The 14,018-nt window shown below is 39.4% G+C and overlaps 1 protein-coding gene across 1 annotated transcript in view; it reads right to left on the bottom strand.

Annotated features, from left to right (window-relative positions):
* Positions 1 to 8,420: 8,420 nt before the first annotated feature.
* Positions 8,421 to 14,018, bottom strand: part of SMC5 (structural maintenance of chromosomes 5) — a 55,003-nt gene continuing 49,405 nt past the window's right edge. Inside the window, exons 20-24 of the mRNA NM_001039335.3 lie at positions 13,856 to 13,960; positions 13,559 to 13,678; positions 11,211 to 11,390; positions 11,025 to 11,120; positions 8,421 to 9,004 (exon numbers count right to left, since the gene is read on the bottom strand). Coding sequence (NP_001034424.2) covers positions 8,864 to 9,004; positions 11,025 to 11,120; positions 11,211 to 11,390; positions 13,559 to 13,678; positions 13,856 to 13,960 — 642 coding nt within the window. The 3' untranslated portion in view covers positions 8,421 to 8,863. The remainder of the gene's footprint in view (positions 9,005 to 11,024; positions 11,121 to 11,210; positions 11,391 to 13,558; positions 13,679 to 13,855; positions 13,961 to 14,018) is intronic.

The raw sequence follows: 14,018 nt of genomic DNA, 5'->3' as shown, positions 1-14,018 counted from the left end.
CACAGCGTGGGCAGAGATGGAGGGGTAGAGGAGTGCCATCCAAATCTAGAACAAAATTTTAAGTGTCCTCCAGATATTGGCCTGAAACTGTGTTGGCATTTCCTGCCCTTGTCTGGGTGGCCAAAGGACAAATGCAACAACCTCAGCATAGAGAGTTTTCTTTTTTTAGTTTGTCATTGTTTCTAGAAGTAAAGGACACAGGGTTCGTTCCCCAGAGCTTATTCCCCTGCAATCCCATCATAAAGGATGTTCCGTACATTTGTTATTCTTACCTTACGTTATTTAATATTTGTCCCCAGTGCTCTAATTGGAAAAGGTAACAAAATTTTCTTGATACAGACAGTGCCTCAGCCTGAGGAGGACATTTCCAGCCACTGAGATCTAGTACGCTCTGCTGAATAGTCCTCCCAGGAATGATATAAATCTTGGCTGGAATAGGCACAGCACGCGAAGACTTAGCAGCACTCCTGTGGATGCTGGCAGTAAGACTCAAGCAGTGACTTGCGGAAGTGTGACCCTGAACACAGCCCAAATGATTCAGACAGCACAATTAGTTCTACAAGGAGAATTTTTCACTTCGTCTTTCTGCTGAGGAAACAAGAAAGGAAACATGCCACTCAGTGCCATAAAAGACCAGTTAAATCCCTGTGGATGGTTCAGAATGGGTTCCAATGCTACCTGTGCCTGCTAGAATGAACTTCCCTTCCATAAGAGTCTAAAACAAAACTGTTCAGCACTCACTCATTGATGGCTAAGGAGTCAGAGAGATCTCAGACCTCCAAGGCTTTTGCTTTGGAAGCAAAATCTCCTCCAGCCTGAGCTTCTCACTCTTGCCAGTCACATCTGAAGAATCAACCACTTCATGTAAAGTCACAGCTGTCAGAACAACATACTTCCCAGAATCCTCTTTAAGGGACCACATTAAATAAGCAAGGCCATCTCCTCCAGTAACAAGAATTCTGCTATTACAGAGCTTTCAGTGCCATGTTATCCTCAAGTGAGAAATTCCCTGTCCTTTAAAACCTGTTCCCAAGCACTTCCACAGGTAGTACAGAACACTTCCCATTTTGACCAGGGAACTTCTTGACTGGCAATCAGTTCCAATCCATACACTCTAAACCTTCTTTTTCCCCCCTCTGTATTATTTCACAGTGGGCTCAGTGTTTCCAAGCAGAAATCATCTGAGAGAACCTACAAGATATGCATAACCACTGTGTCAAAAAATCAGATGGCTGGGAAAGCTACTATCTATGTAGCACCTATGGTAAATCACTATGGCAGTTTTACAGGATCACACACAGTCCAGATCTCACCTGGAAACAACACTATGTTCAGTTTTTACATTCAACAAACCATTTTCCACATTATTTTTCAGCTGAAACATTTCAGGTGGGAAAGCCTTACTGTAAACTCCTCCAAGATGAAATAAAGGAGGTTCTCTCAATAAAACTTACCACAGTAATTTGTCATGATGAGAGAAACTTAAGGCATACTGACGCTTGGGGAACCGCATGCACGCTGGAGCCTGTACTACTTTAATTATACTGGCATCAATCCAGTGCATTTTATACTAAACTTTAAACACTACAGAAGTTCTGACCATGCAAATAGCAGTCAGGCTCAGAAGCAGGTGCCAAGTGGATCCAGATTCCTTAGTCACTGGGTTCCATAGCACCAGTGGCTTGCGGCCTAAACAGACCTGTAAGTGTCATTGCAGCAGCACAGAGGGGACTGATGCTGATGATGGTGACTGACAGCACGTCCCCCCACCCTCTACTGATCATCTGCTTTGGTTTTGCCACGTTCACAGTTTGTAATTCTTGTGGGTGGACACTGTGGGAAGGAGAAACACACATGAATAATCCCACGCACTTTGGTCATCCATGACAAAGCACTCACACAGCCCAAACTGAGGTAAATAGTTATCAATAGGCTGTGCTCAAGATAAGCAGCATTATGTTCACGGTCTTAAGCTTTGATTTCTAATTGGGGAAGGTTAACATTTGATGCGTGTGAGGTTTCCTCCTGGAATCTCTTTTTGGAATCCTGTTTGCTCCTCGCCTCCTCTTAATGATTCGAGAACAGTAAGTACTCCTCACCACTGGGTGGAAGAAAAAAAGACAGCAGCTTCTCCTGGGCTGAAAGCACTGCTTCTCCAGCTCTTTGCAAGACAAGTACCTCTTTTATACTACCTACTGCGTAATGCCCTATGTCAGAAGTACCTGTTAAACAATACCAAGTTTAGAATTCATCCTGTACCGGCTTGTTTCTTCTGCTTGCTTTCCCCCCTGTCTAATATCCCTATTTATTTTCACCACTCTTTTCTGGAGCCTTTCTGCACAGATACCTAATTATACTCTTCCCCCTTTAAATTATTTGACCCTGATTTTTTTGAGGCCTGTATTCCCTTCATGCTGCCTGTTTCCTGTATCCTCATCTACTCTGCCCTTTTCCAAGGTTCCTTGCTGGATTCTGCAACAATTTTCTCAGCTATCACCTGTTCCCTTCTCCTTGCTAGTAGTAAAGCCAGCTTTTCCCACTATCATGCACGCTCACTCTCAACAAAATAAGTTTTGTAGTTTTTTTTCAGCTTGCATACAACATTCTTATCTATATGTGCCACAAAAAGACTGACAATCTGGAAGTAGATGTCTTGCTTTTCTCCATGTACACACCAGGCACATTCGCCAAGGTTTCATGTAGCTTCAGATGCAAGAGTTGATGCAAACAATTTGCAATACTAAGATCTATCTAACGTGTATAACGTTGCATTTTGAGACTAACATGTACTGTCAACAGAACGCTGGTTTAGAAGGGTTCACTGATCAACAGAAGAGAGACTGGACAGGGGAATTACACTGGGAGCAACAGAGAAGAAGAAAAGTGAGGAAAAGCAGATGGAATCTAGTGGAAAGCACACAGTTGGGAGCTGCAGGCAAGGGATGGCACCGTTAGGAACAGGCTGGACCACAGCACAGGAAGAGGGCTGCTAGACTGATCCAGGGCTGGGTATCACCTCCTGCCTCCGTTATTCCCCCTTGCCTTTATTTTTCCACATTCTCACTGCTGGATTTCAATACTGCCACTGTAGCACCTGAAAAATTTTCAATGGTTAAACACATCTGTGACCTGTGCCAATATTCTCTCGGCATTTACCAGTACAGCCTTGACAATGAGTTAGCACTGAAGTAACATGAAGTTTAACTATCATAACTACTCCAAAGTCATCCCCTGCATACAAAGCACTACCTGTCCAAGCTGTTCAGATATGCAAAGGACAGCTGGATAAATGACCTCACAGACGAGACATGGCTCTTAGCACATTTAATCTGTGAATAAAGCAGAAATATTCCTACAATTTCCTGAAGTCCAGGTTAGGATTTTTCTTAGAGTACGGGTGAATTAAATTCTCTTCCCAAACTCCTTCCTCCCCAGCTTATGGTGCATTGAATGGTTGTTTTATTCTGAGTTAGCAAGACACTGGGAAAAATGCTCTGTAACAAAAAGTTCTAGGAAAATTTATTCTGGATGCTATGTTTCAGTGAGTCAGAACTGAAGAGAGTAATTTTGGCTCAGTTATTTACAGTGAAGCTGGAGTGCCAAGGTTTCCCCCCCGCCTGCGATGTAGGCTCTCTCCAGACACCTCCCACCAGGTATGATGCCAGTTAAATCAAACAAAACTACAGAGCACCTTTCAAGAGGCAGGCCTCTCTCACACATCTCCTTCCCCACAGCATTCCCCAAGTCATACAAAGGGATGGCATCAGGTATCCTAATGTTATGCACGTTTGTAAAACAGAATGACGAACTGCACTACTTCAATAATTGCTAGCTTTAACACTTGCTTTCAAGAAGACATAATGAAATAGCACAGGAATTGGGCAAGGAAGGTAAAAATTAAGGCCTACCGTTAAGTGGTAATCAAGAGGCCTCAGTATGGGAACAAACAAGAAACTGCAAGCAAATGCATGAAACCCAACTCCGTTTCCACAAGCTGTAAGAAGCAGTGTTCGAAGATAGCCCAGAAGCTCTACAAATGAAGCATCAGCCAGAAAGCTTACTAACAAGAGAAGACAATTAGCATCAGCCATAATCAAGAGCCTCTGGTAGTGTTAATTCTAAGTATTGCTAATTCTAAATAACATTTGCTATCAAGCCTACAGCAGATGCGCACTCCGGCCATCAGTAAACATCTATCCTATTTTTTCAGTAAGCAATCTGCAGCGCACACTAGTTCTGTGCACCACATTACCTCTAACTCAAAAGCCTGCAGAAGTTCCCAGACAGCAACAGCCTTAACATATTTTATTTTTCTTTCAATAAAAGTACAAGTTTCAAGTAACCACTGCAGTTGTGCAAGGGTCTCTTTTCAGTCTGGTCTGCTACTTCATGCAATTAAATGCTATTTTCTCACTCCTAGTAGCATACGTGCACAAGTAACATTTTCAGTCAAGAAACACAGTGCTGAAAGGTGATTTACACATGCTTTTGAATATTCATTTACTCGGAATTGTTTTATTTCTCACAGCAAGTCGCAATTTCCACGCTGCTTCTCTTTTTGCCTCAATATATGAGCAGGCACAGATGCTTCCCACAGGTCATGGATACGAGATCATACTATTCAGCTGGCCTAAACAGAAAAGAGTACCTGTTTTGGAGAAAACCTGGTTTATATTTGGGCTTTCAGAATGCTTTGCGTTCTTTCCACTTCTGTATTTTTGAGGTAATCTACTGATCAGGAAAAGCTGGATACTATATGCATATTTAATCTAAACTCCTACTCATCCCCTCCTCTTCAAAATCATACTGAAATTGTCGTCACTCACTTTTCAAGGAAGCCTGCCCAAGGAGCTTAACAGCAGTAGCAAAGCGCAAGAACAGCAAGAAAGCTGGCAGCAATTAAGTGCCCAATACACAAGTAAGGAATGCTAAAGAATGCTACAGCTACACTCAGTCACTTAGCGTGGATTTTCATGCCTTAATACACTATCTAGTCCAAAATACTTATCTGTAAACTGTAACAGTCCTAATGATGGATGAGGACACGCTTGTCGCATGAATTAGCAGGTTACCAACCGGAACGTGTGTATGGGAGGCACAGCATTACAATCTGCAGCTCGTTTGCAAATAGCACTGGCTGTTTATAAACACAATGTATGTTCCATAGTTCTTTTTTAAAAGCTTTAGCTAGCAGAGCTGCAGAGAGGTGATGCTCTATTCATCAAGACAACACTGAACAGTTTTACTGCTTGTTGCAACATAGTAGTAACAGGTAGGATGAATGACAATCATATTAGAATTGTAGCCAGATGATGTCAAAATCAGAACCTCCAGTCAGTAGTGACATCTCTAAAAAAAAGTAGTAAGCACTCACAAATCCATCATTCACAGAATCACAGAACTGTAGGGGTTGAAAGGGACTTCCTGAGATCACTGAGTCCAATTCCCCACTAAAGCACATTCCCTACAGAAGGTGGCACAGGTAGGCTCTCAGGCAGGTCTTGAGTATCTGCAGAGATGGAGACTCCACAACCTCTCTGGGCAGCCTGTACCAGCACTCTGTCACTCTGACAGTAAAGTCAGTAAGTTTGTACAGAACTTGTGTTGCAGTTTCTGCCCACTGCCCCTTGCTCTGTGGCTGCGTGCCACTGAAAAGAGTCCACGCCCAAAGATTTGACTTCTTCACTTCAGATATTTATAAATGAATGAGATCTCCTCTCACTCTTCTCCAGGCTGAATGGTCCCAGGTCTCTCACCCATTCCTTACAGGAGATGTTCCAGGCTCTCAACTACCTTTGTTGCCCTCTACTGTACTCTCCCCTCTAGTTCTGTCTTTTTTGAACCGAGGAGCCCAGAACTGGACACAGTATTCTAGATGTGGAATCATCAGGGCAGAGGGGAAGGACCACTTTGCTCAACTTGCTGGCCACATTCTTCTAAGTGCACCCCAGGACACCATTGGCCTTCTTGGACACACGGGCATGCTGCTGGCTCGTGGTCAACCTACTGCCCACCAAGAAACTCAGGTCCTTTTCTACAGAGTTCCTCTCCAGCAGGTCAGCCACTAACCTGTACTGATGCATGTGGCTATGCCTCCCCAGGTGCAAAATTCTATACTCGCTCTTACTGATTCTCATCAGGTTCTCCTCCAACTAACTCTCCAGTCTATCCAGGTCTTGAATGGCAGCACAGCCTTCTGATGCATCAGTCACTTATCCTAGCTTTGTATCATCAACAGACTTGCTGAGGGTGGACCATTCACCCAGGTAATTTATGAAGATGTTGAATAAGACCATCCAACTTCTAGGAACTCAGATACTTACAGACCTCCAACCAGACTCTGTGCCACTAATGACAACACTCTGAGCTCTGCCAGTCACACTGTTCACAGTCCACCTCACTGTCTACTCATCTATCTGACACTCACAAGAATACTGCTGGAGACAGTGTCCAATGTCTTGCTGAAGCCAGGGTACACAACATCCACTCCTCTCTCCCCATCTACCCAGCCGCTGATGACATCATAGGCAGCTACCAGGTTGGTCAAGCATGACTTCCCCCTTTGTGAATCCACACTAACTACTTCTGATAACATTCTTTTCTTCCAATTGCTTTGAGATGCCATCCAGAACAACGTGCTCCATCACCTTTGCAGAGACAAAGGCAAGGATGACTTGCCTGTAAGTTCCCTGATTGTCCTTCTTACCCTTTCTTGAAGACTAGTGTGACACTAGACGTCCCTCCAGTCTTGAGGGACTTCTCCCATCCTCCAAGACCTTTCAAAAATGATAGAGAGTGGCTCAGCAGTCACCCCTGCCAGCTCCTTCAGTGCACACAGGTACATCCCATCAGGGCCCATGGATCTGCGCGCCTTGATTTTGGCTCACACTCTGATGAGATCCACTTTAACCAAGGGGAAGTCTTCCATTCTTCGGACTCAGCCTCCATGCAATTCTCTTCACTTGTGCACTGCAGAAGGCATGCATCCACAGAACACAATTTTTGAGACAGGATCAGAAGTGACATTGTCCTGAAGTCACTTACTTTTATAACTCACTCAGAACGAAACACAAAAAAAGGAACACAATTCTAGGAAGAAACTCCATTAACTTCTATAATGACAGTACTAAGAACAGATAATCAGTGCTATTCAGCCACAGAAAATTTGAGTCCTAAGATAAGTGGATGTAAGCAGTTTCACCTATTCAAACACGAAAAACTAACAGCACTCATTAAGTAATCCTCAGAAACTAAAGATTTTTCCACTTAATACTAACAGTAATATAAATTTACCTTACAAGTTCAGGGTTATGAGAAGCTGAATATTCTTAAGACCAAAGAACAGATTTGAGAACAGACCCTGCAATAGACAGACAGGCCTGGTACCCTCAATTATTTCAAGGATATTTTAGCAGCCCCCTAAATCCTTGGACTACAGCCCTAATTTTCACACTCATTAACTTCTGTCAAATATGTGTGTATGGATACTAATCCTCACGGAGCTAATTGCAGGAACCCCACAGCCAGACAGAGCTCCATCAATCAGCAGTTTCAGTCTTCTGACCTGTGATGCAGGTGTACACAGTTCTTACCTAAACGCTATTTTATTCAAAATAAGAATTCCTTATTTTTAGTGCTTGAAAACCTTCATATCCTGGCTTAAGTTTTGCAGTGAGTAACTCTATTTCTACCACCTCATTCTTGTGTGAAAACACTGACATATCAGTTTCCTGATAGGATGCTGTTAAGAAAAACTCATTTTAAATCAAGTGGACACTGAATTATGTACAGAATTCTACTTAAAGCTTCTCTCTTGGTAAAAAAGAGAATACTGCATATTTTCATATGTTCTCAGACTCACCTGTTTTTGTGTACATTTTAGATAACAATCATAGTTTTCATCCATTTACAAAATTTGTAATAGTTAACTAAAGAACTAGAAACGTATTTTAGGTATTCAAGGTGCTACTGATAATATCTTCTTACCTATTTAACAGCTGTATTCAACATTCTATTGATAACATTTACTTTCAAAGACTTAACACCTCCAGTCAAAACTCTAACTATAGAATTAATCAGTAAGGACAGAAAGCTATTGTATGTGCCATCTCCAGCACAGCTCAACACCACTCCTGATCATATCCATTTTTACTTTAAAAAAAAGTTACGCAGCACTGAGTTTCATCTCTGCAAACTAACCAGCTTGTGTCTTCAATTGTTTCAGAAACACCTGGCTCTGTCACATCTTCTTGATGTAGAAAAATAAAGACCTTACCCTCCAAGAATACAAAATGCAACACTGGCTAAAAAATAATTACAATAATGAAGTGCATTACCAGTCTATTCATTAGCATAGGTCTATTTTCACAAAACAAAAAACAATGCGCAGCTACTTACACACCATTATCTTCTCACACATCTTCTGTTTCATTCATTTATTCATTCAAAAACTTTCCAATTCAGTCGGAAAAGTTGGAGAACATCCTTAACTGTGTTAGGGAATACAGTTTAATAAGAATAAGCTCCAAACTTTTAGAAAAACAAACATCAATATAGTCCAATATAACCTAGAACAATTAAACGTATTTTTGATACTACTAAAAGTAACAAAATAAAGAAACTTCCTTTTTATTTAAAATATTGTTTAAACAAACCACTATGAAAGATGTAAAAAAAAATTATGCATTTCAAATCTGATGTATTTTTACAAAGTTTAAAGAATCAAAGCTCTTAATCATTGACCCTTTGCAGTTTCGCATCTTTTACAACTTCTGAAGATCAGAATGACTGATGTTATAAAATATTCTATATAAACATCAAATATTTTATATGTGTTCATATATGCATATATATAATGTATGTATCACTGTTCATCCATTCTTCCAAGTCGCCGCCGCCGCCTACAGAAAGACTTTAAGTTCCATTTGTTTGCCTCCAACATAAAAGGTCCATTGTAGACAAACAGCAACGTCATCTTTTCATTATAAGTGAGATTCTGCAAGAGCTGGGGAAAAACACAAAACTCAAAGTCAAAACAGCTAGAAAAGATTGCTTCCCATTATCTAAAAGCAGTGAAGAAGGTTAATGTAAAGCTTATACCTTAAAAGGTCAACACTACAGGATGAATTTCCTAATTTTTCTGACAGATGATGTATAGTTTCTTCCCAGAAACCCTCAACAGACAGTACATATAACTCAGGTAATCTACAGGTTTCACTTGCTTTTTACTACGAAAAAATGTTTCTATCTTTACCTTCTTGCTGTAAATGAAGTATTTACTTACTTGCCCTATCCAGAATTACCTAATTTTAGATTACTTTGACCTCTAACCTTGTTCCATAGAAAAAAAACAATCATTCCCAATATGATGTTTATTTGTATCACAGTTCAAGATTACAAACGCTGACTTTCAAACCCAGGACTCACTCCTGAGGAACACACTCACTCATTCTGACAGCAAATCACAATTATCCAATTATCCAGAATAAAAGACTTTCCTTATCTTTATTTACGTGAAGTGGTATCTCAATACAATTCCTTGTAGTTGACTATTACAGCTTGAACATGTGGTTATCATCTTCTTATGGTTGATTTTACTGAAACAAATCTGGTTATGCAAAAAAAAAAAAAAAACCCAACCAACCAAACAAAAACCCCAAACAAAAAATACAACATAGTCAAACAAAAACCTCAATATTTTCTCTTCATAACAGCATGATGCTGCTGAATCATGGTCCTACGTACCCCTTGATCTTCCTCTGACCATAAATGTTAGACTTTTTTAAACTCTAAAGTTTCTCCTTGCTTCTGATTTTTTACTAACTCTGCAAATTCATTTTTTTTTCCCTATCTATTCTTTGTAATTTGACAAAAGCTCAGCTTTTAAAACAGACTCTGAATCCCCAGTCATCTTCTATAGCCCCTACACATGAGAACCACCTCTACTGGTAGAGCTATACTTTCAATATCCATTCAGATGATTGTTGTTCCTCAAAGTAAGAAAGAAAAGAAGAATGAATGATAAGTACAGAAATCACAGAAACACAAAATGAGACAGATATATAGAACAAGACAGACAAAAACAACACAGCAAAGAAATGACCAACTGTGTGGAGATAAGTGAACTGCAAAGTCAGAAGGAATAACAAGCATCACCTTCCCTGTATTTTCATTTATTTTAGGTAAGTACTGTAGCTGATTTTCCTTTGAATTTTCAATTGTTCTTTAAGGGAAAGAATAGCATATAATATCCCAGATTTTCTACAATGCAGTAAAGGTAGGGTAGGAAAACTGATATCTTAATAAGAAGTATAAGGCTCATTCTTGCCTCCCTGGAACACAAATAATTTTTAGTGTTTCTAGCTGCCTTGTGTTAGTTGAATCAGCCTCTGTTCTGAACTGTCGTCCTATTTGAGAGTCTTTTCAAGCTATATCATTCAAACTCAGAAAGTTAACTGCTGGTTTTTTTGTTTGCTTGTTTGAACATATATACATGATTAAGCACTGGCTGCGTCCGACTGAAAAGTCCTTTTCAAGCCACTCTCCATGGCATGTAGCACTGACTCTTTCTGTGCTTCTAAGCCCCTACTAGTCAACTGGGTTTTCTCCATGAATGTGAAACTTCTCTAGATCTTCTGAGGCCAGCAGCACTAGCCAGTAGCATTAGCCCTCTCCACAATCATGTTTGGAAATTGGTCTCTGTTACAATCACATTTCTGTTTTAGGTTGAAGCATTACATTTGACAGCCTTGTTACAATGTACCCTATCCACCAGAGCCCACCTTGATCTGCTTCCACTCAAGCCAGGTACACAGAATGTCTTTATGATGGGATGAGCTTTGACACAAACACCTTGTGTGAATTCCTGGCAAAACAGTACTTAAAATTGACAAATTCTGTTACAGTTACCCATTTACTATTAATCCCTTAGGTAATGCAAAGCAAAGTTACTTAGTGCTTTCAGAGAATCTGTCACACAAAATTAAGCTCTCCTACACATAAAACTTTCATTTTCAGCCACGTACCTTTGGTGTAATTAAGAAGTACTGTGATGTGCTTTCTTTACAAGCAGTTTTCACAAACATTTCAAAAACTCTTCGTTCATTCACTGGATCCATACCCTTAAAGGAAAAAAAAAAAAGTCTGTTCTCTCCACTATTTCATAAGTATCTGTATAATATGTGATTATTTATTGCACTATTGATCCTCACCTGATTTATTTCATCTACAACCCTGAAAGGACATCTGTTGAGTTCCTGTAGAGCCATCAGGTACAAAACAGTTGAAACACTTTTCTCACCTCCACTCTGATGATAAGGAGTCAATTCATGAAGATCAGTGAAGTTATGGAATTTGACTCTTATGCGAATCCCGTATTTGTCGTACTCCTCCTATAAAAGTCAGAGCACTCTTTCAGAGAAGAAGTCTTTCCAAATATCCAACCTGAACCTCCCTGGCACAATCCAAGGCCACTCTCTCTCTCCAATGTCACAGGAATATTTGTAACAATAGCACTACTGCCTAGAGGGCCTCTCCTCTCATGTTTACATATCAGGGCAAAAGAGCATTCTGAAAAGCAGGAAGATAAGAAACTCAAGAACTAGAAGACATTTTCTGTTTCTTGTATTACAGATGTTGATCCCTTAAGGAAAAAGGTTTACTCATTGGTACAGTAACACTAGTTAACCCTTCAAACTAGTTTTGACATCTTCCCAGGAAAAAGGCCAAGACCTTCCAAAGGAGATGGAAGGTATTACTTCTGGAGGAAGGTAATACTTCTGGTATTACTCATATTTTGTTATGTTGTCCCACGATGTCAGAGGTACATGTTGGTGCCATGGCAGTTGAGTTTGAATCTTCTCACAAATATTCCATTACATGCTGTTGCTGTGCAACAGATGGCAGCAGAGGGGCAGTGTGACCGAATAGTGTTTGACATGGAAGCACATATGAGTCACATAATGGCTGAGGTTGGAAAGGACCCTTCAAAAATCATAGAGCTCTAATTTCCAAAGGTCACTGAATTCTCCTATGTGGAAAAAAATTGTACCTACTGACATTCATCAACACCCACTAAACATTTACGGAGACAAAACAGTGGATGCTAGCACAGCGAGGCAGTGAGTCACCTCCGCTGGTACAAACTTTTACAAGTGTGGCATGCAGGCTCTTGTTCATCATTAGTGAAAATGAATACCTAATGGCAGTGACTATGATGAAAAACAGCCTTTTATAGCTGAGAACTCACTCCATCAAATGGTGTTATTGTGCTCTTTGCTGTAGTTTTCACGGAAATAAATAGGAAGCAGTACTTTCAGAGCAACCTACATACTTAGCCCCAAATTCACTTTGCTTTTAAACTGTTTTACTGTTTTTCTGTGCATTCTCTTCCACTTTATTTTTAGATAAAGGATAGTATTTGTGTAATACAGAACTGACTTTGTAAGTAACTTTTAGAAGAATTGAAAAGCCCCCCTTTTTTTTTTTTATGCCCCACCACTTCATACTAGCTCTTATACATTTTTAAGCACTGTTCGCATACAGAGCTTTTCCAGTTACTGTTTTGTCCCAAACAATAAGTAACACTTTAAATATTTTAAGAGCTGCTGGAGTAATTTACAGCAAAACAAAAAAACAGCAAAAAAAGAAGTGCATTAACTATTAATACTGCAAAATGTATTCAGTACATTAAAAAAAAAGTCTTTAAGGTCATCATTACAGCGATTAATTTAAAACAAAACCACCAATTTCTCTTCAACTCACTACAGTGAATATCACTCACTCCCCAGAGTACCACTGGAGCTTAAAACTTTTCATCAGAGGTTAAGTGTTAGTAATGATGGAACAGGCTGATTGCTACTGCTCCAAAACAGTCAAAATGCCAAGAGCTGAGAAAAACCACAGATAAAATGAAATCATTAAAACTGTACCAGCTTTTAGCCACTAAACTGTAAAACAATAGCACAGGTTAGTAAAAACAAAATATATAGAAAAGTATATCAATAACATAACAGATTTACAGGTAAAGTGAATGTAATGTTGCTCACTGAGCCTTGTAAAAGAATAACAGAGAAGGAAAAAAAATCAGAACTAAAAAGCACACTTTCACTTAATGTAGTAAAAAGAAGGAAACGTTCTGGAAATGTTCTGGAATTTCAGATCACGCACTGCTCAGTCACTGCTTTCCCTGAAGGGTACTGTTTTCGCAGAACACAGAAGTACTTCCAGAAATTCAAGATCTAAAAGAGCATTCTCAAAATGAATCTTTAATGAAAAGAAAAAAAACAACAATTTTGTGTTTGAGAATGCTGCATAGCTTATTCACCTGTCGGAAGCATCCAAAAATCAACAAGTTGAACTCCTATGCAACTGAATAAAAACTCATTTTCATTTTATCAGACTTATTAGTCAGTTCTAGAACACTAGTTAAAAAAAAAACAAACTTTAAACTACATCTTCCCTACAATCTAAATGACAATTTGTTACTTAACCAATATTTAAGTGAAAGATGTATGGAAATGTGAATGCGATATTCCTCTAGGTGACAACTAAGTCATACCTCATTTTCCACGTGAAGATCAACTTCACCAACACTTTCCATAGAACTAAAGAAGCCACTGAATTTCTCATTAATGCTCTCAATCATCTTTTTCAGGGGGTTTAACCATCTTTCTTTTATCTAGAAGTGAAAATATCCATGTAAAATAATTTTCTGTAAGTGATTTTTCTTTACATATCAATAAAAAATATCGTAACTACAGAAGCTAACGTCTAACTTTATGCTGAGTCATATTTGTGCTTATGTTCTATTCAGGTGAAGACACACTAATACAGAATTGCTAATTTCAACTATTACCTTTGAAATACTTTGCTTATAGTCATCCAATTCCTTTTTATTTTCTTCTATACTTTCCATCAGCTTTTGTATTTCTTCCATTTGCTTACTGCATTCTTCAACAACCTTTTAGAATAAGAATGAAAAGTACACACAACGTTTACCAACTCTAATAGCGATTCTA

This window comes from Gallus gallus, chromosome Z, assembly GCF_016699485.2.
Source record: "Gallus gallus isolate bGalGal1 chromosome Z, bGalGal1.mat.broiler.GRCg7b, whole genome shotgun sequence".
Taxonomy (NCBI): Eukaryota; Metazoa; Chordata; class Aves; order Galliformes; family Phasianidae; genus Gallus; species Gallus gallus.
This window is presented reverse-complemented; position numbering and strand designations above follow the sequence as displayed.